The sequence below is a fragment of the Lepidochelys kempii genome, chromosome 3 (assembly GCF_965140285.1).
Source record: "Lepidochelys kempii isolate rLepKem1 chromosome 3, rLepKem1.hap1, whole genome shotgun sequence".
Lineage (NCBI taxonomy): Eukaryota > Metazoa > Chordata > Testudines > Cheloniidae > Lepidochelys > Lepidochelys kempii.
The window spans coordinates 1664851-1686427 of record NC_136382.1 but is presented as its reverse complement, the minus strand read 5'-3'; the positions used below and the strand labels follow the sequence as shown (position 1 = coordinate 1686427).

General features: G+C 53.9%; 1 protein-coding gene across 2 annotated transcripts in view; it reads left to right on the top strand.

Annotated features, from left to right (window-relative positions):
• DPYSL5 (dihydropyrimidinase like 5) overlaps positions 1-11629 on the top strand; it is a 100367-nt gene extending 88738 nt beyond the window's left edge. The window contains exon 13 of one of the 2 annotated variants that reach the window (XM_073335460.2): positions 10518-11629. In XM_073335460.2, the coding sequence (XP_073191561.1) occupies positions 10518-10603 (86 nt within the window). In that variant the 3' untranslated portion in view covers positions 10604-11629. Of the gene's footprint in view, positions 1-2298; positions 2742-10517 lie in introns of those variants that run through there. The other variant, XM_073335461.2, reaches the window with a different exon arrangement.
• The last annotated feature ends 9948 nt before the right edge of the window (positions 11630-21577 follow it).

Here is a 21577-nt window from a genome sequence, read left to right as displayed (position 1 = left end):
CAGTAAAGCCAATTCTGACAAACTATGTGAAAAGGCTGCAAAACACCAATCCTCTGGACTGCATTGACATGCAGAAAGCCTTATAAGCCAGTCATTGTCAAAGCCAATTTTAGAAGTACTTAATGAGGCTGTTAAAAATGCTGGAGACACGGTTTATTCAAACATGGCTGTCACATCATACTTTCATACTAAGCAAGAGATACCACCCACTACAAACTGGAGGCCAATGTTAAGGGCATTGTCATTTGTTAATCCTGAAGTTGGACACTGGTTCTGAGCAAGACCAACAAATGCTCACTGTCTTTCTGCAAGAAACTCAACTGACTGGTTAGAAGCATGTGGGTGCAACAGTGAAAGACTCAGCAGTGACAAGGTGAAGACCTCTCTCACCGCATTCTGAAAATGTGCCTACATGACTGATGAATGCTCCGATGCAAATGGGCATCAAGTATTAAGTCACTGCACGTTATCTTGATGTCAGTGGTAGGCCAGTGGATGAATTTCCAGCTGTTCAGGTTATAGAAGATATATCGGCTGCATCTCTGACAACCCACGCCTTAGAAGAGTTAAATGCTTATAAATTGAACCCCAAAGAGATGGCTGCTTGTGCATTTGATGGAGCTGCAAACTTCTCTAGAAGACATAGTGGAGTACAAGCTTTGCTCAGAGAAAAGTGTAACCCTTGTCTCTCCTATACACACTGCAGAGGCCATCTACTCCAACTAGCGCTAGGACGAGCTGCAGAATCTTCAAAAGACGTTTAAAAAGCTATAAATGTAATGTCTTCATTCGACTCTTTTTTTCAGCAAGAGTCCAAAAGGACTGAGCGTCTTGGAAAACATAGAAGATCCACTGGGACGGAAGTGCAAATTAGTCCAACCTGGGAAAACCTGCTGGCTTTCTGAGGAGCGATCCCTGGCTGTTGTCTTAAAATTACTCCTGCCTCACTACAAAAGCTACTTTCCCCCTCTTGGTATTGACGCCTCCTCATCATTTATTGGGAGTGGACCAAGTCCACCCTGATTGAATTGGCCTTGTCAACACTGGTTCTCCACTTGTGAGGTAGCTCCCTTCTCTTCATGTATAGTAATGTGTGCATCTGTAATTTTCACTGCATGCATCTGAAGAAGTGAGTTTTTTACCCACAAAAGCTTATGCCCAAATAAATCTGTTAGTCTTTAAGATGCCACTGGACTCCTCATTGTTTTTGTGGATACAGACTAACACGGCTACCCCCTGATACTTAAAACTACTGCAACCATTATTATTGGCTTTGGAAAGTATCTGCCGAGATGGAGCAGATCTAAGTAGGTTTCAGAGTAGCAGCTGTGTTAGTCTGTATTCGCAAAAAGAAAAGGAGGACTCGTGGCACCTTAGAGACTAACAAATTTATTTGAGCATAAGCTTTCGTGAGCTACAGTTCACTTCATCGGATGCATTCAGTGGAAAATACAGTGGGGATATTTTATATACACAGAGAACATGAAACAATGGGTGTTACCATACAGACTGTAAGGAAAGTGATCAGGTAAGGTGAGCTATTACTAGCAGGGGAGCGGGGGTGGGGTGCGGGGGGAACCTTTTGTAGTGATAATCAAGGTGGGCCATTTCCAGCAGTTGACAAGAACATGTGAGGAACAGTAGGGAGGGAAATAAACATGGGGAAATAGTTTTACTTTGTGTAATGACACATCCACTCCCCGTCTCTATTCAAGCCTAAGCTAATTGTATCCAGTTTGCAAATTAATTCCAATTCAGCAGTCTCTCGTTGGAGTCTGTTTTTGAAGTTTTTTTTGTTGAAGAATTGCCACTTTTAGGTCTGTAATCGAGTGACCAAAGAGATTGAAGTGTTCTCCAAGTGGTTTATGAATGTTATAATTCTTGGTGTCTGATTTGTGTCCATTTATTCTTTTACGTAGAGACTGTCCGGTTTGGCCAGTGTACATGGCAGAGGGGCATTGCTGACCCATGATGGCGTATATCCACCAATGTGATATATGCCATCATGGGCCAGCCATGTAAGTCTACTGTTGAAACCACTTGGGTCATTAAACAGTGCCATCCAGGCATCTACTACTACAGTAGCAGATCTCTGTCCAGCAATGGAAGCTACACTTGGATCAATCAGAGAGGTCCATTGAAAACGTACTGAAAGAAGCAAAGACTTCAGTTCAGAAGTGACTAATTAGGGCACTTTTATTGACTCCTTAAATAAAGAGGACAAAAAGCATAGGTATACATCTTTCTATTCCCTGTCATAGCAGCTACTGTCGAGCATTCTTTTTCCTCGTTGAATAGCACTGTGTGTTCTGGAAGAAGTCGCCTTCTGCCTGATCATGAGCATGTCATGAAGGACTGGAAGTACCGGACCCATGAGAAACCACCAAAAATGAACGCACCGCATTCGAGAAGTTCATTAACAGAGTTGTGCAAAATTACAAGAAGAAATCAAGAAGGATGTAGATGTCGTGCTTCATAGTAGGCTTGCGCAGCTAACATTAATTTGTGTGATGATTTAAAGATGTGAGTTAAATCTAATAAAATGGTCGTGAAACATTTTTCAGTTGTTACTGTGGTGCCATACAGCCCACCTTCAGCCTCACGGTCTCACCCCTCATTGGTCCTTACCCCCCTGTACTTTTGAACCCCATCCCCCCCCGCAATTTCAATTCCTGTGGAAAACACTGCCTGGTTAGGGTACCCTGGGCTTTGGGGGGAGGGTTAGCTCAGGGGTTTGAGCATTGGCCTGCTAAACCCAGGGTTGTGAGTTCAATCCTTGAGGGGGTCAATTAGGGATCTGGGGCAAAAATTGGGGATTGGTCCTGCTTTGAGCAGGGGGTTGGACTAGATGACCTCCTGAGGTCCCTTCCAACCCTGATATTCTATGATTCTATGATTTGGACCAGGGCCCCACGAATCTCCGAGTTTAAAATGTGCTGTTGAGAGTTTTATGGGTTAGAGAACACTGAGAGTGGGTGAAGCAGAGTCATATGCTGAAAGAAACATAAACAGTTATGTGAAGAAAGAAGAATGGCCCTTGGAGGGGACGGCTCAGCTCAGAAGTGAGAGGTTTGCACATGCGCTGTGATCAAACAGCAGAGGCCAGTGAAGTGGACAGGATCTGATTACAAATAAGGGTTGACAATGAAGTGAAGCCGGCTGGCGTTCGGGTAACAAGAAAACAGCGTTAGCTGAGGAAGGGGCAAAGCTGCTCACCTACAGCAAAAGCAAGAGCTGGAAGCTGAAGGAAAAAGCCCACCAGAGACTGAAGAAAACTGCCACATTTCAACTCCAAGTCCTGGGAGAACCAAGGAATCTGCAGTCTGGAATTCCATCTGCGCCCAACCACAGAGACTGGGCTAGAGTCTGCTCAGTTTATAAAGAGCCTGAGCTACGGGGAGTTTCTGTCCACCTTGGAGTATGTGTGATAGTCCCAGGATTCCTGCAGGAATCACTGGTGCATATGTGAGAATGGAAATTGTGAAAAGCGTAAGCCCCCCAGGAGAAGGAATCACTTGGCACCACAGTTTAAAAGAGGGGAAGGTGTGAGAGTAAAACTATCCCAGTGTATAAAACTCTGACCCTTGGGGAAACCATTATGTGACGCCAGCGTGGGGGAGCCCAAATTGTCCAAATCTTAGAAATACCCCAAACCCCACAATAAATTCTAATGTGCTTACTCTGAATACAGAGGCTAACCAGATATGCCCCAGCACAGCCATCTGGTGTCCCGAGGCAGTCCCTGCAAATATTGATGCTACCTCCTTGATCTCAGAAAAGTTTGGGGAAGGAATTAGCCTCAAGGAAAGGTCCTGGCTCGGGCCCGTGGCAACCAGCTGGGAGCTGGCCTGAGTGTGGCGGGGGGAGCTGGAGCTGGCAGAGGGCTGCAGCAGGAAGAGGAAGCAGGTTCTCCCGAGCCTCGGCCCTGACAGGGTCCATGGTGTGCTAGCAGTGCCAAGGCAAGGCCAGCCGGTGTGGGATGAGCAGGCTGCACCCAGTGAGGGCAGGAAGGAAACACCGGCGCCTGGCACAGCGATCTCAGGTCTGAGGGGCTGGCAAAGGAGCCGGCAGAAGCTTTTTACACCACTAACAATCCCACGGTATGGGGAGTGCCCCGGCTGGCGTCAATCAGCCGTCGCTCTGCTGAGTCAATGGGCCAGATCCCAGCTGGCGTCAATCAGCCGTCGCTCTATTGCCTTGGCCCCACAATGGGCCTGGCCTGCATCTGCAGCTCCCTATCTCAGTGCCCTTACAAGATCATAAACAGGGATGCATAAATAGAGAAATCTTGAGTAGGGGTCGAGAGGGTTCTTTTACCTTTGGCACTGGTGCGACCACTGCTGGAATCCCATGTCCAGGTCTTGTGCCCACTGGTCGAGGAGGATGTTGATAAATTGGAGAGGGCTCAGAGAAGAGCCACGAAAATGATTGGAGGATTGGGAAGCTGCCTGATTGTGAGAGACTCCAGGAGCATTGTCTTTTTTTAGCTTAACAAAGAAGAGCTTAAGGGGTGACTTGATCAGTAGACTTGGGGAACAAATACTTGGTATGGGGTTCTTCAGTCTAGCAGAGACAGGGCTAACACCAGACAGTGGCTGGAGGAGGAAGCTAGACAAACTCAGACTGGAAATAAGGTGTAAATGATTAAGAGGGTGAGTAATTAACCACGGAAACCTTTTCCCAAGGGTCGTGGTGGATTCTCCATCACTGGTAATTTTAAACGATCTGCTCTGTGAGTTATCGTGGGGCTGGTCTCTGGCCTATGCTAGGCAGGAGGTCAGATCAGATGATCACAATGGTCCCTTCTGGCCTGGGGATCTCAGATCTGTTAATCGCTTTCCTACTTCTACGTGATAGCCCCATTTTTATATATCCCGGAGTCCTTGAGCCTTTTGCCAGAGCAGTGCACAGACAGCTCATGCTGAGGTGATTATCTCTGGTGATCCCTAAATCTGTCTCTGGATACGGGTACGCTTGGAGCTGGAGGTGTAGCGTACCAAACTGAGATGCCAAGTCTGGACTTGGGATGGCTAGACCATCCCGCTGCTCACGCCACCGCGGCTACACTATTCTTAACGCATTCATTTGATCAGTGCTAGCTCAGGTACATCTAGATCATAGAACCGGAGGGTTGGTAGAGATGTCAAGGGGCATCTATTCTGATTCCCTGCCAAGACGTAGGATTTGTTGTGTCTAACCCATCCCAGACAGGTGGCTCCAGCCTCCTTTTGAAAACCCCCAGTGAAGGAGATTCCATGACCTCCCAAGGTGTCTGTTTCACTGTCCTACTGTTCTTACAGTTAGGGAGTTTTTCGTGGGCTTTAATCTAAATCTGCTGTGCTGTAGTTTGATCCCATGGCCTCTTGTCCTGCCCCCTGTAGCAAGAGAGAACAACTTTTCTCCATCTTTTTTATGGCAGCCTTTCCCGTGTCTGAAGACCACTATCATGTCCCCCCTTAATCACCTTTTCCAAACTAAACATACCCAGTTCCTTCAGCCTTTGCTCATATGGCTTGCATTCCATCCCTTTGATCGTCTTTGTCGCTCACCTCTGGATCCTTTCCAGTTTCTCTACATCCTTTCTGTACCTTTCTATACCTTCGAAAGAATAGTAAATATGGCAGGCGACCAGCTTGGCTTAACGGTGAAATCCTAGTGGATCTTAAACATAAAAAAGAAGCTTACAAGAAGTGGAAGGTTGGACATATGACCAGGGAAGAGTATAAAAATATTGCTCGGGCATGTGGGAATGAAATCAGGAGGGCCAAATCGCACCTGGAGCTGCAGCTAGCGAGAGATGTCAAGAGTAACAAGAAGGGTTTCTTCAGGTATGTTGGCAACAAGAAGAAAGCCAAGGAAAGTGTGGGCCCCTTAATGAATGAGGAGGCAACCTAGTGACACAGGATGTGGAAAAAGCTAATGTAGTGGAGTGCCGCAGGGGTCGGTCCTGGGGCCAGTTTTGTTCAATATCTTCATAAATGATCTGGAGGATGGTGTGGATTGCACTCTCAGCAAATTTGCGGATGATACTAAACTGGGAGGAGTGGTAGATACGCTGGAGGGCAGGGATAGGATACAGAGGGCCCTAGACAAATTGGAGGATTGGGCCAAAAGAAATCTGATGAGGTTCAATAAGGATAAGTGCAGGGTCCTGCACTTAGGACAGAAGAACCCAATGCACAGCTACAGACTAGGGACCGAATGGCTAGGCAGCAGTTCTGCGGAAAAGGACCTAGGGGTGACAGTGGACGAGAAGCTGGATATGAGTCAGCAGTGTGCCCTTGTTGCCAAGAAGGCCAATGGCATTTTGGGATGTATAAGTAGGGGCATTGCCAGCAGGTCGAGGGACGTGATCGTCCCCCTCTATTCGACATTGGTGAGGCCTATCTGGAGTACTGTGTCCAGTTTTGGGCCCCGCACTACAAGAAGGATGTGGAAAAATTGGAGAGAGTCCAGCGAAGGGCAACAAAAATGATTAGGGGTCTGGAACACATGAGTTATGAGGAGAGGCTGAGGGAACTGGGATTGTTTAGTTTGCAGAAGAGAAGAATGAGGGGGGATTTGATAGCTGCTTTCAACTACCTGAGAGGTGGTTCCAGAAAGGATGGTTCTAGACTATTCTCAGTGGTAGAAGAGAACAGGACAAGGAGTAACCGTCTCAAGTTGCAGTGGGGGAGGTTTAGATTGGATATTAGGAAAAACGTTTTCACTAGGAGGGTGGTGAAACACTGGAATGCGTTACCTAGGGAGGTGGTAGAATCTCCTTCCTTAGAGGTTTTTAAGGTCAGGCTTGACAAAGCCCTGGCTGGGATGATTTAACTGGGAATTGGTCCTGCTTCGAGCAGGGGGTTGGACTAGATGACCTTCTGGGGTCCCTTCCAATCCTGATATTCTATGATTCTCGGTGACCAAAACTGGACACAGCACTAGAGCTGAGGCCTAACCAGGGCCGAGCAGAGTGGTACTAGCACTTCCAGTGACTTACATGCTTTGCCTCTCTTAAAGCAACCTAAAATTGAAGTTGCTCTTTTTGCATCACAACAGCATCACATTGTTGACTCGTGCTGAGGATGCGATCCACCAGAACTCCCAGATCCTTCTCAGCAGTGCTGCTGCCAAGCCAGTTATCCCCCATCCTGTATTTGTGTATTTGGTTTTTCTTCCCTAAGTGCAGCACCTTCCATTTGTCTTCGCTGAATTTCATTTTGTCGTCTATAGCCCAGTTCTCCAAGTTATCAAGATCCCTGTGGATTTTAGCTCTGTTCTCCATTGCAACTCCCCCCAGCTTTGTGTCATCTGCACACGTGATCAGTGCGCTCTCTCCTCCGACATCCAGGGCATTAATAAAGATGTTCAACAACACCTGGCCCAGAACAGATCCCTGTGGAACCCCACTGGAAACCACCCTCCAATCCAACATCATTCCATTAATCGTTACTCTTTGTTCACAGTTGTTTAACCAATTATGCATCCACCTAATGGGAGTTCTGTTGAGCCCACATTTCTCCAGCTTACTTATGAGACTGTCCTGTGGGACTGTGTCAGAAGCCTGGCTGAAGTCCAGGTATATTATGTCCACTGCATTCCCCCATCCACCAAACCAGTTACCCTGTCAAAGAGGGAAATCAAGCTGGTTTGGCAGGGTTTGTTCTTGGTAAATCCAGGCTGGCTGCTAACGATCACCCCTTCCTCCTCCAGGTGTTTGCACATGGAATGTTTTATACATGGCTCTAGTCGCTTCCCAGGCATTGAGGTCCAGTGACTGGCCTACAGTTCCCTGGCTCCCCCTTTCCAACCCTTGTTAAAGACGGGCCCTACGTTGGCCCAACCATAGCCCTTCTCCAATCTTCCAGGACCTCTCCTGTTATCCATGAGTTGGTAAATATTATTGCCGATGGGTCTGAGATTTCTTCAGCTAATTCCTTCAGCACCCTGGGTGACTAACATCCAGCCCTGCTGACCTGAATTCATTCAGATTGGTCAGAAGATCTGTGACATGTTCTTTACTTAGCCCGATCTGCAGCCCTCCCCATTTATTGTCTGTTGTAACTTCGCTAGTTGTCCGGTCACATGTCATTTTTTGTGAAAAGACTGAAGCAAAGTCGGCATTGAGCAGCTCTGCCTTCCTGTCATCTTCTGTTACCAGCTCACCACCTCCACTGAGCCACGGGCCCACACTGTCCTTGGCCTTTCTGTTTTGTCTGACATCTTTGTAGAACTCCTTCCTGGTGTCTCTAACATTGCTTGCCAGCTGTGGCTCATTCTTTGCCTTGGCTCTCCTGACTTTGTCCCTACACTTGTGCTATTCCCATGTATCCTTCCTTGGGGCCGTGCCCTCCTTCCATTTCCTGTATGGGTCCCTTCTGGTTTTTACACAGCTACAAAGCTCCTTATGCAGCCACATCGGCCTCCTGTGGCTCTTCTTCTCTATCCTCTGCCTAAATCTCTGTGAGCTGGAATTTACACATCCAGCTCCAGGCGGCAGAAGTGTCGCTGCTGTCCAAGACCGTCTCCCCTGCCCTGTAGATAGAATCTGCGTTCTTGGTCTTACATGGCATTGGCTGTATTAAAACCCATCTTCTTGGATTGTGACCATTTAACCAGGTGCTTCGGCTCCCTCTGTAGCAGGATCCTGTCCTTATTTACTGCTCCACCCATCTGTGTGTCACCTGCCAACTTTACCAGCGAAGATTTATATCCTGTGTTGGCCAGTGATAAAAATACTAACTCATGTTGGACCAAGAATTGATCGTGGGGGAACCTCGCTAGAAATAGCCCCACTCACCAATGGGTCTCCATTAATAACTCCATTCTGAGATTGGTCAGTCAGCCAGTCTGTAATCCACCTGCTCATTCCATATAGTGCAAGGTTTTTTAACCAAAGTGTCATGAGGTACTAAGTCCCATGTCATGGCGAAATCCAGTGAAATTAACCATGCTGTTGCTGCACTTCTCGGGCCGTCCCTTTTGCCCTTTTCTAATACTGCAACTACACTGGAAGCCCTCCAACTCTGGGATTTCCCAGCTTTCTCAAGATTTGTTTTAGCACTGCATCCACATTTCTGGGTGTTTTTTTCCCCAGCATAATTTCTTTGTGGAATCATGGCATTTGGGGGTATCCAGGAGGATGTCCTTGACCAACTCCCTCTTTTTGTTAACACTGCCTGCGCCAGGGAAGTTGCCAGAGCCAGTCCTGAGCCCCCACTTTCCTTGCTGGGTGTGGGGGGAGAGGCCTGGCCGCCCCAGACATAGCTCCAGGGAGCTCCATTGCCGATTCTGCCCCGGCCTTCCAGACCAAGCCCAGTGGGACTCTGCTCTTAGGAGTAGGCATAGCTCCTGGCATAGCACGGGCACATGCCCAGCTCTGGGCAGCATGGGAGCTGCTCCGGATTCCCATTCTCTCCACTTAATGCCTCAAAGGCATTGGTGCCAGCTCTGAGCTGGGACACCAGGGAAGCAAGAGCTCGGTAACAGCTTCATGTGCCCATCCTCTGCATGGGCCACCTCAGCGCAAAGCTCATGAACACGTGCGGGAGGCTTTGGCAGGGGCATCAGGACGGGAGCGGCGCTGGCTGCGGGGCCCTGGATTGGGTGGGCGGGGGCGTCTGTGTGGGAGAGCTGCCAGCCCAGGGCCCTGAATTGGGTGGGCGGGGGCATTGGGATGGGAGCGGTGCTGGCCGCAGGGCCCTGGATTGGGTGGGCGGGGGTGTCAGTGTGGAAGAGGTGCCAGCCCGGGGCCCTGGACTGGGTGAGTGGGGGCATCCATGTGGGAACAGTGCTGGGCGGGGGTCCTGGACTGGGTGAGCAGGGGCGTTGGTATGGGAGCGGGGCCTGGCGGGGGCCCTGGACTGGGTGGGGGAGTCGGTACGGGAACAGTGGTGGGCAGCGGCCCTGGACTGGGTGAGTGGGGGCATCAGTATGGGAGTGGTGCCTGGTGCGGGCCCTGGACTGGATGTGCGGGGGTGTCGTTGTGGGAGGGGTGCTGAGCGGAGGGCCTGCACTGGGTGGGTGGGGGAATCTGTGTGGGAGAGATGCCGGCCTGGTGCCCTGGACTAGGTGGGGCGGAAGTGCCGGTGTGGGAGAGGTGCCAGCCTGGGGCCCTGGACAGGGTGAGCGGGGGCATTGGTATGGGAGCAGTGCTGGGCGGTTGCCCTGGGGTGCGGGGGGATGTTGGTACAGGAATGGTTCCAGTTTGGGGCCCTGCACTGGTTGGGTGGGGGTGTTGGTACAGGAACGGTGTTGGGCAGGGGCCCTGGAGTGGGTGTGCGGGGATGTTGGCATGGGAATGGTGCTGAGCGGAGGGCCTGCACTGGGTGGGTGGGGGCGTCCATGTGGGAATGGTGCCGAGCGGAGGCCTTGGACTGGGTGGGCGGGGATGTCGGTGTGGGAGGGGTGCTGGGTGGGCGCGGGTGTCAGTGTGGGAGCGGTGTCGGACGGGGGCCCCAGCGTGGCAGGGCGGGGATCTCCCCCTCTCCCTCTCTCCCCACGGTGCTGACCTGCTGCCCCTCTCCTTGCAGGTTCTCAGATCGATGACCACGTTCCAAAGCGAGCTTCGGCCCGGATTCTCGCTCCCCCCGGAGGCAGGTCTAGTGGCATTTGGTAAAACCAGCGACCTGTCCCCAAACTAAGGACGCAGCAGCAGCACCCCACTCCTCCTGCTGGCCCCGCCCCCACTGGAAGACCTGGCCATGCCGCCTCCACCCACCCCGGGGCACCGGGACACCACAGTGCTGTCCAGCAGGGCTGTTTGCCATCCAGTCCCGCCAGGCGGTGGCGCCCGCTGGGAGGAGGCTGCAAGCCGTGCCCTCCTGCGGGTGGGCCATGGTAGGGGTGCCCTCACTGTATGGCCATGCACCCGCGCATGACTGCAGCTCCTTTCTGTGAGATAACGTTTGCTTTGCAGGCTGCACAGCTGGGCTCCTGGGCCCACTGCATGCAGCGCGAGCCAGCAGCAAGCTGCCTGCGGCATGGGGCAGGTGGGGCGCTGGTGCGGGCCAGGCCGGGCAGGGGGAGGGAGGGAGGGCGGCCTCTATGTTCCCTTTTCTGTTTGCACGTTGGGTTTGGATCAGTGAGTTTTGACTTGTTTGTGCATCACGTGAAAATAATCCCAGGTGGTTTGTGTCATTAGCGTTAGGGGAGAAGCGGGAGAAGGTCCGGACCCCATGGCGGGAAGGGGGCGCAGGACCCCCCACACCAGGCTGCTGACTCCATGCTATGGACAGCAGGCTCTGAAAGGAGGGTGAGGCCCCCCTCCCTGGTACACACGGAGCAAGGGCCCCTGACTACGTCCAGATGTGCTACCCCCCACACCCACACCCAGATCCCCGTGTGGGGATATGCTAAACCAACCCTCCGTCCCGTGGCTGGGCTCCATTCAACGGGTGATGGCATTGCGCCCCCTTGGAAAGCATTGAGTACCTCGGGTGAACAGGTATGTCTCTTCCCTCTCCCTGTAGGTGGTTGCCATGGGAATGAGCCCAATGAAGCCACCTCCCAGTTGAACCAGGTTCAGGAGTTTGAAAAATCCAAGGTTTCCGAGCAGCAGCCGTGTTAGTCTGTATCCGCAAAAAGAACAGGAGGACTTGTGTCACCTAAGGGGCTAACACATTTATTGGAGCATCAGCTTTCGTAGGCTACAGCTCACTTCATCGGATGCATAGAATGGAACATAGAATAAGAAGATATAAAAATACCTACAGAGAAGGTGGAAGTTGCCGTACAAACTGTAAGGGGCTCATTAATGAAGATGAGCTATTATCAGTAGGAGAAAAAACTTTTGTGGTGATAATCAAGCTGGCCCATTTGGACCGTTGACCAGAAGGGGTGAGGATACTTAACATGGGGACATAGATTCAATTTGTGTAATGACCCAGCCACTCCCAGTCCCACAGACCTTGGGAGACAGGCCAGTCCTTGCTTACAGACAGCCTCCCAACCTGAAGCGAATACTCACCAGCAACCACACAACAGAACCACTAACCCAGGAACCTATCCTTGGAACAAAGCCCGATGCCAACTCTGTCCACAGATCTATTCAGGGGACACCATCACAGGGCCTAATCACATCAGCCACACTATCAGAGGCTCGTTCACCTGCACATCTGCCAATGTGATAGATGCCATCATGTGCCAGTAATGCCCCTCTGCCATGTACATTGGCCAAACCGGACAGTCTCTAGGTAAAAGAATAAACGGACACAAATCAGACATCAGGAATCAGAACATTCAAAAACGGGCAGGAGAACACTTCAACCTCTCTGGCCACTCAGTAACAGATTTAAGGGTGGCAATTTTTAACAGAAAAGCTTCAAAAACAGATTCCAATGAGAAACTGCTGAGCTTGAATTCATATGCAAACTAGATCCCATTAACTTGGGTTTGAATAGAGCCTGGGAGTGGCTGGGTCATTACACATATTGAATCTATGTCCCCATGTTACGTATCCTCACACCTTCTGGTCAACGGTCTAAATGGGCCAGCTTGATTATCACCACAAAAGTTTTTTCTCCTGCTGATAATAGCTCATCTTAATTAGTGAGCCCCTTACAGTTGGTACGGCAACTTCCACCTTCTCTGTATGTATTTTTATCTTCTTACTCTATGTTCCATTCTGTGCATCCGATGAAGTGGTCTGTAGCCCAGGAAAGCTTATGCTCCAATAAATTGGTTAGTCTCCAAGGTGCCCCAAGTCCTCCTGTTCTTTCTGAAAACTCCAAGCTTCCCTGAGACTGATGTGCGCCCACCCCGAGCGGTGCCAGTGGGCTGGCCCTGTTCCCCCTCCTCCACAGCAGTGACAGTGGTCCAGCCTAACCCCCCACCTCCCGGCAGTGCCAGTGGGCTGGCCCTGTTCCCACCGTCCCTGTAGCAGTGTCATTGGGCTAGTCCATCAGCTGGGGTGCCATGGCGGGGAGGGGACACCCCCTGCACCCCAGAAACCAGCCAGTGGGGCCATCGCAGTGACATCAAACTGGCCCTGAGACCCAGCTGGGGGCGATGGGGAGCTCCTGAGCCAACCCTGCCCTCTCCCAGCCCCACGGGAGCCCCTTGCTAGCCCTGGGATCCCCCTCGGGGTGCATGAGAGCCGGCACCCCAGAGCACAGCCAGTCCCTGCCCCAAAAAGCTCACAGCCCAAGAGCCAGGGAAATTCCTGGTGCCAGCGACTGGCTGCTGGGGGGTGGGGGGGTCTCCTGTTGCCAGAGGCCAGCTGTTGGGGGTGGGGGGCCCCTGGTGCCAGAGGCTGGCTGTTGGGTGCTAGGGGTATCCCTGGAGCCAGGGGATGTCTTTTGGGGGTTGGGGGTCTGCTGGTGCCAGAGACCGGCTGTTGAGGCAGGGGGTGTCCCTGGAGCCAGAGGCTTTCTGTTGGGATGTGGGGGTCCCCTGGTGACAGAGGATTGCTGTAGAGGGTAGGGGCCCCCCAAGCCAGAGGCTGGCTTTTGGGAGGTGGGAGATCCCCTTGAACCAGAGGCCGGCTGTTAAGGAATGGGGGGGTCCCCTTGAGCCTATTGTTCTTTCCCCAAACGTGTGACATTCCTGCTGTCTGAACCTGCCACAGCTTCCAGGAGGCCCTGGGCCCCCAGCCACTGTGCTGCTGAGACACAGGCCCCACAAGTGCCCCCTCATCTTCTGCCTGGCTGCCATCTCTCCCTGGGGATGGGGCCAGCCACTGGGGACGTCTTCCTGGCTGTGGTGGCCACCTTCCTTCTGCGGAGACCCAGGAGCAGCCGAGGCCTAGTGGCTGTCTGCTGGGCCTGGCTGAGATGAGCAGGGTCTCTGCCTGGACGGCTGCCACTCCAGGGGCTCAGGGTTTGGCAGGAGCGACTCCTTCCCAGCCTGGCTGCTTGCGGGTCGGAGCTCAGCCCTGCATGCTGGGCAGAGGCTGTGCCAGGCGGTCCTGGACTGGGGCGGTCCGGACACCACAATGAACCCCAACTCGTCTATCAGTGGAAGCAGCAAGGAATCCAGCTCCCGAGTGTGTGCTGGCCACAGGAGTCCCAGCCACGAGCCACGCCTCTCTCACATAATGGTGCTAAACCGTGTTGGCCGCGAGGCTGCACACTCCAGTGCTTTAACCATCTGCGTCTGGCAGAACAAGAACAAGCAGCAGCCATGGGCCGGGGCCTGGGGCCAGTTCTCAGTGGACTCGAGCAACTTCTCCTGTGTTTCTCCTCCATGTTCCTTTGGGGTAGCGTGAAATGTGAAATGTAACTTGTGCACTTTTTTCCACTAGCTGGTACCTGTAGGTGTGGGAGCGGCCGGGCGGTGGCGCAGGCTCCCAGGCCCGGAGGTGTGGGAGTGGCCGGGCAGGGGTGTTGGCTCCTGGGCCAGAAGGTGTGGGAGTGGCCGGGCGGGGGCGCTGGCTCCTGGGCCAATGGCAAAGACTTGGCTCTGGGCCTGCCACCTTCCCTGCTGGATAGTCTGTATTGGCCAGTTTTAGAGACATGCCATATGTTTCTGTTTGCTCATTAAAGATCGTTCTCACAGTCTGAGCTCAACGCTTTGTCCACTGCCCGTGCGCCACCCCTGGACCCCGCCCCCAAGAAGGAGCCCTACCCACTAGAGCCCATACAGCACTCTGGGCACAGGTTCCTGACGGCACTGCTTGCGGGGGGGTGGTCTGCCAGGTGCATAACAACACCAGTGATCCCCATCACACCTCCTCTCATGCAGGGCAGACCCAGCGGGGTCACACGTGCTGGCTGCCTTAGCCAGGGGCCCTGTGACCCTACTTTACTGGGGGAGTCTTGTCACCCCCAAGTATTTGAAATCAGTCAGACACCCCCCTGAAATCCTTAGATTGGCTTAAAACTTGATTTTGACCCAGAGAATGTGTTGTGGCCTATGGCTCCCCCTTCTGGAGCCTGAGCCCACTGCGGGGAGCCACGTGCACTTGGGGAAGGGGCTCAGCTCACTTGGGGGGAGCTGATTGGGGGGGAGCCACATGGGCTTTGGGAGGGGTTCAGCTTGCTGTGTCACCCAGGGTTTTTCTGAACCCAAAGCTCTAGGTAACTTTACTCTCAATGGGGACATGGCGTGTCCGTCTGATAGATGGCTGGCACGAGCAGTACAACACATGAGGATTTTCATGGTCTCCAGCCCATACACACAAATGCAATAGGTTATAGACCATCCCAAGCCAATTGTTACCCCAAAAGTCTGGAGAGGTCTTCAAGTGGGTCAGCAACAGATGGCCGGTGGCCAGCCTCATGAGAGGTGATCATGGAGAGTCCGCCGAGCTCAGACCGTCCCCCTGGTTGTACCTGGTAATATGACATAGCTTGACTCTCAAACCACTATGCACGCGGTTCTTCTTTGAGTGCTGGTCCCTGTGTGGATTCCAAGTGTGGACGCGCCAGAGCCGGAACTGTTCAGAGTCGTGTCTGTTGACCTGCGTCGTGCGTTGACCATGTGGTGCGGCTGAGGCTTTCAGAGGCTGTGTGGGTTGACGCTGCTCCAACTCCCTCTTACCACTGCATGGCCAGAGTTGGAACCCTGTCCCTCTGTGCTCGGAGTCACCTGAGAGTAGTGCGTTCAACCTCTTTCACTCAATCTCGTTTCCTTGTTTTAGTTAGTTGTCCGTTCATTCGTCCGTAGTTAGTTAGGTTCTTCATTGAACTTTCCCCTTCGGGGGCTTATCTCCTCTCCCCAGCCAGGGGATTCTGCCCCATCAAGTCGACTTTAAGAATTGCACCTCATGCCCTCGCTCCTTTTCAGTGAGTGACGAGCGCACCCACTGTCTGTACTGTCTGGGCGAAGCCCCCGGTCTCTCGCTGCTCCATTTGCCCGGGCAGCTTGCCAGCTTCAGCTCCACAATTTTCTCATGGTGGAGGCCATGTGCACAGCAAGACTCAGCTCCAAGAGAATCGCTGGCGAGACGGTGAGCACCCCACTGGGCCCTCCTGTGCAGCACCTCCAGCACTGCTGAAGCCCCACTGCATGCAGAAGAAGCACAGGCACAGGGACCTCCTCAAAATGCAGCATTTCCTCCCCAAGCTGTTCAACACCATCGGGCCAGATCGGTCAGGCCGGAAGTTGCACACAGCAGCTGATGATCTGGCTCTGACTTCAGCACTGGCCTCGAAGAACACACGCACAAAGTATCGCTCTAAACGCTGCCGCTCTCAGCTAGCCCCACCGATTCCGGCACTGGGACCCACCTTATCACTCCTGGCAGCATTGACCCCACTGGGTCTGTCGAACTCGGTGCTCCCAGTCCCATGCGCTCCAGGCCATTTATTGCCTAAAACACCAACAGCAGCTCTTACGTTACCCTTCACTGGTGCTCCGCCACGTTCTGGCCCACCAGCAGGTGATAGGCTCCATCCTCCGGCCGCTGAACCCATCATCCTCTGTCCCTCTCCACCAGCACTGACAATGACCAAGTCCCTTCTCCTGGTTGACTGTCCTCCGACATCACTGGTAGCGCTTGCAACATTGGCTCCCCCTTTCCCGGAGCAGCAGGAGTCCGACTGATCTTCTGAACCAGACACAGCTCTCTCCCCTTATTGCTCCTATAGTTCTGACCCTCAGTACCATGAGTACGGTCATGCCGCTGACCCTTGGTTCCGGTACCCACGGGCACCACCTATGCATGGTGACCCCCTATTCGTGACCATATTGGCCCTCCTGGGACCCTTACCATCCTCACGGTGGACATCACGCAGACCGCGCATCTCCAGCGCATATGACCACCCTCCAGGATGAACCTCTGGACGCTCCAGGTCCATCAGCACCAACAGTCCCACCCAAATTGCCAGAACCACCCATGCCTATGGGTGCTTCAACATCACCAGATGATATCCTTATCCCAGTTTCCCTCTCCCCACCGGATGATCATGCACAATATCAGTCCCTGCTCCATTGCATGGCTACGGCCTTCAATCTCCCGGCAGAGGATGTTCAGGACCCCCAAGACCAATTCCTGGACATTCTTCAACCTCCGGGATCCCCCCCGCCCAGCCATGCCCATTCATTCGGCTATTTTACAACTGGCCCAGACGGTGTGGCACATGCCAGCCTCTTATGCCCCAAGCGAAAGCGAGCGGAACACCGCTATTTTGTACCCTCCAAGGGCACAGATTTTCTGTTCACCCATCCTCCGCTGAAGTCTCTGATCATCAATGCTGCCACTGCACGTGCCCTCCAGCAGCACTTCAAATCAACTTCGCCAGCACGCAATGCCAAGAAACTAGACTTGCTGGGTAGAAAAGTTAAACAAATTCATCTGCAACTTTCGTTTCCGGGTGGTCACTCTCCCTCTTATTACCCCCTGCTTCCCCCATGGAGCCTGATTCACAACTCTTGATATGAAAGATGCATACTTTCATATAGACATCCACCCTGCTCATCGCAAATTCCTCCGCTTTGTGGTAGGCGATGCCCATTATGAGTTTCACATCCTCCCCCGCACAGTCTACAATCCACAGGTAGACTCGCTCACCAAACTGCTGGTCCTCTCCTTCTACATACTGACCTCCCTCTCCTGGTGGCGCAACCCCTCCATGGTCCTAGTGTTCAGGCCATTCACACCTCCTGCCACCCTCACCACAGACGCATCCTTAATGGGCTGGGATGCCCCCCTCAATGACTGCAGAGCTCAGGGCCTCTGGTCCATGCGAGAAGCATGGGGGCACATCAACATCCTCACACTGTGAGCAGTCCGTTTGGCCTGCCAAGCCTTTACTGGACTTCCTCCACTCCCACCATGTCCAAGTCCTATCAGACAACATGACCCCGCTCATCTATGTAAACAAGCAGGGCGGCGCCTGGTCCCCCTCTCTTTGTGCGGAAGCTGTCTGCCTGTGGAACTGGTGCCTCCAATACCAAAGCATCCCACGTGCCGTGCATCTCCCAGGCACCAGCAACTTCCTGGCAGACCAACTCAGCCATTCTTTCCATGCCAACCACACGTGGGAACTCCACAACCCCACTCTCAATTCCGTCTTCTGCCACTGGGGCCCGCCTCCCTCTTTGCAATACCACAGAACAGCAAACTACCCATTCTGCTTCCAAGGAGACCTGGGTCCGCACTCTCAGGGTGATGCCCTTCTTGTTCCCTGGACTGCATGTCTACTCTACTCCTACTTCTCTCAGGGATCAGTAACTGGTTAAAAGACAGGAAACAAAGGGTAGGAATAAATGGTCAGTTCTCAGAATGGAGAGAGGTAAATAGTGGGGTCCCCCAAGGGTCTGTGCTGGGCCCAGTCCTATTCAACATATTCATAAATGATCTGGAAAAAGGGGTAAACAGTGAGGTGGCAAAATTTGCAGATGATACAAAACTACTCAAGATAGTTAAGTCCAAAGCAGACTGCGAAGAGCTACAAAAGGATCTCACAAAACTGGGTAACTGGGCAACAAAATGGCAGATGAAATTCAATGTTGATCAATGCAAAGTAATGCACATTGGAAAACGTAATCCCAACTCTACATCTAAAATGATGGGGTCTAAATTTGCTGTTACCATTCAAGAAAGAGGTCTTGGAGTCATTGTGGATAGTTCTCTGAAAACCCACTCAATATGCAGCGGCAGTCAAAAAAGCGAACAGAATGCTGGGAATCATTAAGAAAGGGTAGATAATAGGACATAAAATATCATGTTGCCTCTATATAAATCCATGGGGTGCCCACATCTTGAATACTGTGTGCAGATGTGGTCGCCCCATCTTAAAGAAGATATATTGGAATTGGAAAAAGGTTCAGAAAAGGGCAACAAAAATTATTAGGGGTCTGGAACAGCTGCCGTATGAGGAGAGATTAATAAGTCTGGGACTTTTCAGCTTGGAAAAGAGACGGCTAAGGGAGTATATGATTGAGGTCTATAAAATCATGACTGGTGTGGAGAGAGTGAATAAAGAAGTGTTATTTACTCCTTCTCATAACACAAGAACCAGGGGCCACCAAATGAAACTAAGAGGCAGCAGGTTGAAAACAAACACAAGGAAGTGTTTCTTCACACAACGCACAGTCAGCCTGTGGAACTCTTTGCCAGGGGACGTTGTGAAGGCCAAGACTATAACAGGGTTCAAAAAAGAACTAGATACGTTCATGGATGTGATGCCACCACTGGCCTGAGCAGGGCCGGCGCCAACCAGGCTCACGGGAGCTTCAGGAGCCAGGGGCTGCTGCACTGGATGGAGCAAGAGGGAGGAAGGGGCCACAGAGGACGGGGGGGGCGAGGGCGGGAAATGGGGCGGGGGCGGGCTAAGGTGAGAGCCGAAGGGACGCCACTGAAAGCGGGGCCGAGGGACGCTCACAGCTCAGGGATTTACGTGGCACCAGCGTGGGCTGAGCTGGGGACTGTCAGCGCAGACCCATCCAAGATGGGCCCTGGCTCAGAGAGTGGCCAGGGGCAGGACTCAGGGCACCTGGGTTCTGGGCCCGGCACGGCAGCAGCCTGTGGCTGCGGGACGGGGCGGCTGGCGTGTGGTGGGCCTGGGGCGGGAGGCGACGGGGGCTGGTGACGCGATGGGTCCCTAGAGCTGACCAGAGGGGCCGCTGGAGCCAGCTGCAGCCCCAACAGCCCTGATGCCCCTCATGTCAGCCAGCCGGGCTAAGGCCAGCAGTGAGCCCACTGGCCAGGGCCTTCAGCCAGCCGCTGACCGGCTGGGTGCAGTACTGCCCACGGCCATTCGGGGTCCTCCTGGAGCCCCTGCAGCCAGGAGCAGGCCCAGAGCCGCCCAGGCAGATTCCCCCCCCAGGGTATGGGCTGGGGGCCGAGGAGTGTGCTCAGCCTGGGGGGGCTTGGTGGGGGGCTCCAAGCGGGATGGAAGATGGGGGGCAGGGACTGAGCTGGGGAGAGGATGCGGGGGCTCTGAACCAGGCAGAGGATGGGGGGGCTGAGCCAGGGGGCGGATGGGGGGCTCGAAGCTGGAAGGGGGGCAGGCTGGTGGGGCAGGATAGTTGTCTTGGCCTGGGACTAGTCAGGCAGGAGGCAAGAATGGCCTGGAAGGGAGGGGCAGGGGTCTGCACTAGGAGTTTCATGGGGGAGGGGTGCTACGGCACCTATAGCCCCCCCGGTGCCACAGCCCCCTAGGCCTTTTGGATTCGGCCACCTGGGCTGCCCCTGGGCTCAGTCCCTGCCCTCTCTGGTGCTCGGGTTTTGAAAAGCCTCCCCCCTCCCTTTGCCTGACAAGCCACAGGCCCTTCCTGGGAGCCCCCCACAGCCAGCCACACACCCCTCCCGGGCAGCCACAGGCCCCAGCCCTTCCTGGGACACTCCCCCAACCCCCTTCCCGACACATCCCCCCTCCTGGGCAGCCACAGGCCCCAGCCCTTCCTGGCACCCCCCCAAAACCGGCCCACCCCCCTGCCAGGCAGCCACAGGCCCCAGCCCTTCCTGGGAGCGCCCCCCAATTCCCCTGTGTGGCTGGTCACCTCACATTTTGTCTCCTGGCTCTGCCTGTGACCCCCCCAGCTTGCCAGCCCCGACCCTTGGCCCCCAGCGGCCGTGGCCTGTCCATGTCTCCAGCTCTGCAGCGATTCCACCTCGAACTCAGCGCCGAGCACCGGTACTGCTCCTCTCTGAGCACCCCCAGCTCGGCAGGAGGGTCCAGGTAACAGGGTACGGCTAGCGGGCCTGGCCCGTCAAGGGGAGTTGGGTTCAGCCCCCTACGGCCTGCGGCTGCTTCTCCGCCTCCCCGCTGAGGGGTTGGGCTGGCCACTTAGGGGGCCAGGTTTTGCAGGCTGGGAGCCACTGTGCAGGGTTTCCTTAGGGTGGCCAGAGAACGGAGGGTTACAGCCCAGCCCAGCTGCAGTGACCCCCTCGCTTCACGCTCTGTCTGTCTCGCTGCCTGACCTTCTTGGTCGGCCCCGCCCCTGACTCCTTCCAGCCCCCAGCTTTCCCCCCCCCCCCACCTCCCCAGTCCATTGTTCTGGAGTTGGGAACATTGCCCAGCCTCCCTGCTGAGCGGTGGGGAAATCCATCTGCCTCTGGGGCCAGACTGGGGAGGTTTCAATGTCTTGGCAATTGGATTTGCCATCGTCTTCTCGAACCTGCAGTGATTCGGGGACCAACCCTAGACAGCTCTGTGACACCCCCAGCTGTGTCTCTTAGCCTGCCCTGAGAGCAACCACGCCCTTTCCACCCACTGGGGAAACTGAGCCACACACAGGACCCATCAAAATAGTGCAGAATAGTCCCACTGTGTCCCACCAGCATCCTGCCTGGTGCTCCCCGGCCCAGATGCGGCTCCCACCCTTTGTTTCACTCGAACCCTGGGTGCTTGGTTTGCACCAAACGGCTTTTACACCAAAATGCCCCGGGGTGCTGGGCTGGGCTGCAGTGACTCACCAGAGCAGCTGCAGCATCCCTGGACTCACTTCTCAGCACCCCCAGCTGTTTCCCCGGTGTGCCCCCCTCCTCCAGCTGTCAGGTGTGTCTCTGCCTGCCCCAGGCCTACTCCTGCAGGGCAGCTCCCGAGTGCCCACCGGGGAGGAGGCTGCTGGGGGGCCGAGGGGGCACAGTGGGGCTCCAGTGGAGGCTGGGGCTCAGGGCTCGGTGGGGGCAGGTGTTTCTGATGGTTTCCCTGCCTGGGCCCAGCTCCCGTGAGCCTTGTGATGCTGAACCTGCCTGCTAGGC